Source organism: Hydra vulgaris, chromosome 01 (genome assembly GCF_038396675.1).
Source record: "Hydra vulgaris chromosome 01, alternate assembly HydraT2T_AEP".
In the NCBI taxonomy this organism is placed as follows: domain Eukaryota; kingdom Metazoa; phylum Cnidaria; class Hydrozoa; order Anthoathecata; family Hydridae; genus Hydra; species Hydra vulgaris.
In genome coordinates, this window is record NC_088920.1 from 55417528 (window position 1) to 55419098 (window position 1571).

The 1571-nt window shown below is 27.2% G+C and overlaps 1 protein-coding gene across 1 annotated transcript; it reads right to left on the reverse strand.

The window, feature by feature from the left end:
- Window positions 1–289: 289 nt before the first annotated feature.
- Window positions 290–1023, reverse strand: LOC136074561 (uncharacterized). Its single transcript, XM_065786893.1, has 2 exons — window positions 769–1023; window positions 290–724 (listed from the first exon to the last, which is right to left on the reverse strand). The coding sequence occupies exons 1-2, from the start codon at window positions 1021–1023 to the stop codon at window positions 290–292; spliced, it is 690 nt and encodes a 229-aa protein (XP_065642965.1).
- Window positions 1024–1571: the final 548 nt, after the last annotated feature.

Consider the following 1571-nt stretch of genomic DNA (forward strand, 5'->3'; position numbering starts at 1 on the left):
AAATAAATACAATTGTTTAACAAAGCACCTGCTTTACTAAAATAAATTGAATCAGTTTCATTGTTTATTGTTTGAAATAAATCAAAAGAATTAAACTCAGAATTATTTGCATGTTTTGAGTCTATTTTTCAGTTTTTAAATATAGAAATAAAAGAATTTCGGTAAGAATTTAAGCTTAAGATAAATATAAATGATACATTTATTTAAAAATATTAAGTTTATAATTTGAAGAATAAAAAAATTAAAAATATCCCATAAAATATTAAGTATTAAAAAATAAAAAATTAATTTATACTTGGCGATTTTTTGCGTCAATTTTCTTTTCTGCCCATTCACGAATGATAAGTTTGTCGGAGATAAACGCATACTTTCCTTGTTTTCTTTCTCTTAACATTTTATCTCTTAAATCTTTTCGCATTGGAACAGTTTCGTAACAGAAATCCTCGTGGATATAAATGTTCATGCCTTTAAGCCTTACAAATCTCTTCATTACAACAATCTTATCTTTATAGTTTAGGTGTTTTAAAATGAATGTTCTATTTTTTTTAGCATCTCTTGGTCCGGTTCTATGTACTCGTTCAATTTTAACATTTTTGATTTCAACCGTCTCCTCAAACAGTTTTAAAACTTTTAACTCACTTTTTTCCCAGCTTTCGTGTTCACTTTCTTTTATTCCAGTTATCCTTAGGTTATTTCTTCTCGATCGATCTTCTATTTCCCTTAACTTGTTGTTTATTTTATTTACAGCGTTTTTTTCTGACTACTTACTTTCTTTGTTTGCTCTTTTACTTTTTCAAATTTTGATGCGACTATTTCATCGTTAACATGAATAGATTTTTTAATATTATTTAACTCGTTTTCTAAGGACGATATCTTTTGATTAGATATCTCCAAAGCTTTTGTAATACTAATAATTTTTGCTGAACTATTTATAATGTCTGTTTTAAGTTTGTTAAATCTTTCGGTAATAATTTTTAAATTAGCAGTCGTAACGGGTGATGCGGAAGTTATCGGACAAATCATTATTTGATTATTTGATTTCATTATTTGAGCATAATAATTAGTTTTTGTGGTTTTATGCGTAGGCATAAACGTTCTATAAAATATAAACTTTATTATTTGAAACACAATTATTTAAAATGAGGTTAAATGCAGCTGAACGAGAATCTTTTCGAAAGCGACTAAAAATGTTTTTTGTAAATAAACCTAATATAAAAAAAAAATAATCGTAAATTATTTTGAAAAGGAAGGATTTGCTCAAAGTACAATATATGATAACCTAAAAAGACTTGAAACTGTTCAATCGTTTTCTGATAGAAAGCACCCTGGTCGTCCGACATCCTGTACTAGAGAAAAGAAAGCCGAATTAACGAGACTTGTCAACAATCGAAAAGGGGTCAGTCAGAGAAAAATAGGTATTAAATTCGGTGTAAATCAATCGACAATTGGTCGTCAGTTAAAAAAAATGAATATTAAATATAGAAAGCGTAAAAAGACTCCAAAATACACTATAGAACAACAAATAAAGGCAAAGAAAAGAAGCAGGAAACTAGTTAACCAACTCTATAACA

Coding starts and splice junctions, on each gene's coding strand:
- LOC136074561 (XM_065786893.1), bottom strand. CDS start 1,023: ATGATTTGTCCGATAACTTCCGCATCACCCGTTACGACTGCTAATTTA. Junction 725..768: donor TAAAAGAGCAAACAAAGAAA/GTAAGTAGTCAG, acceptor ATAAACAACAAG/TTAAGGGAAATAGAAGATCG.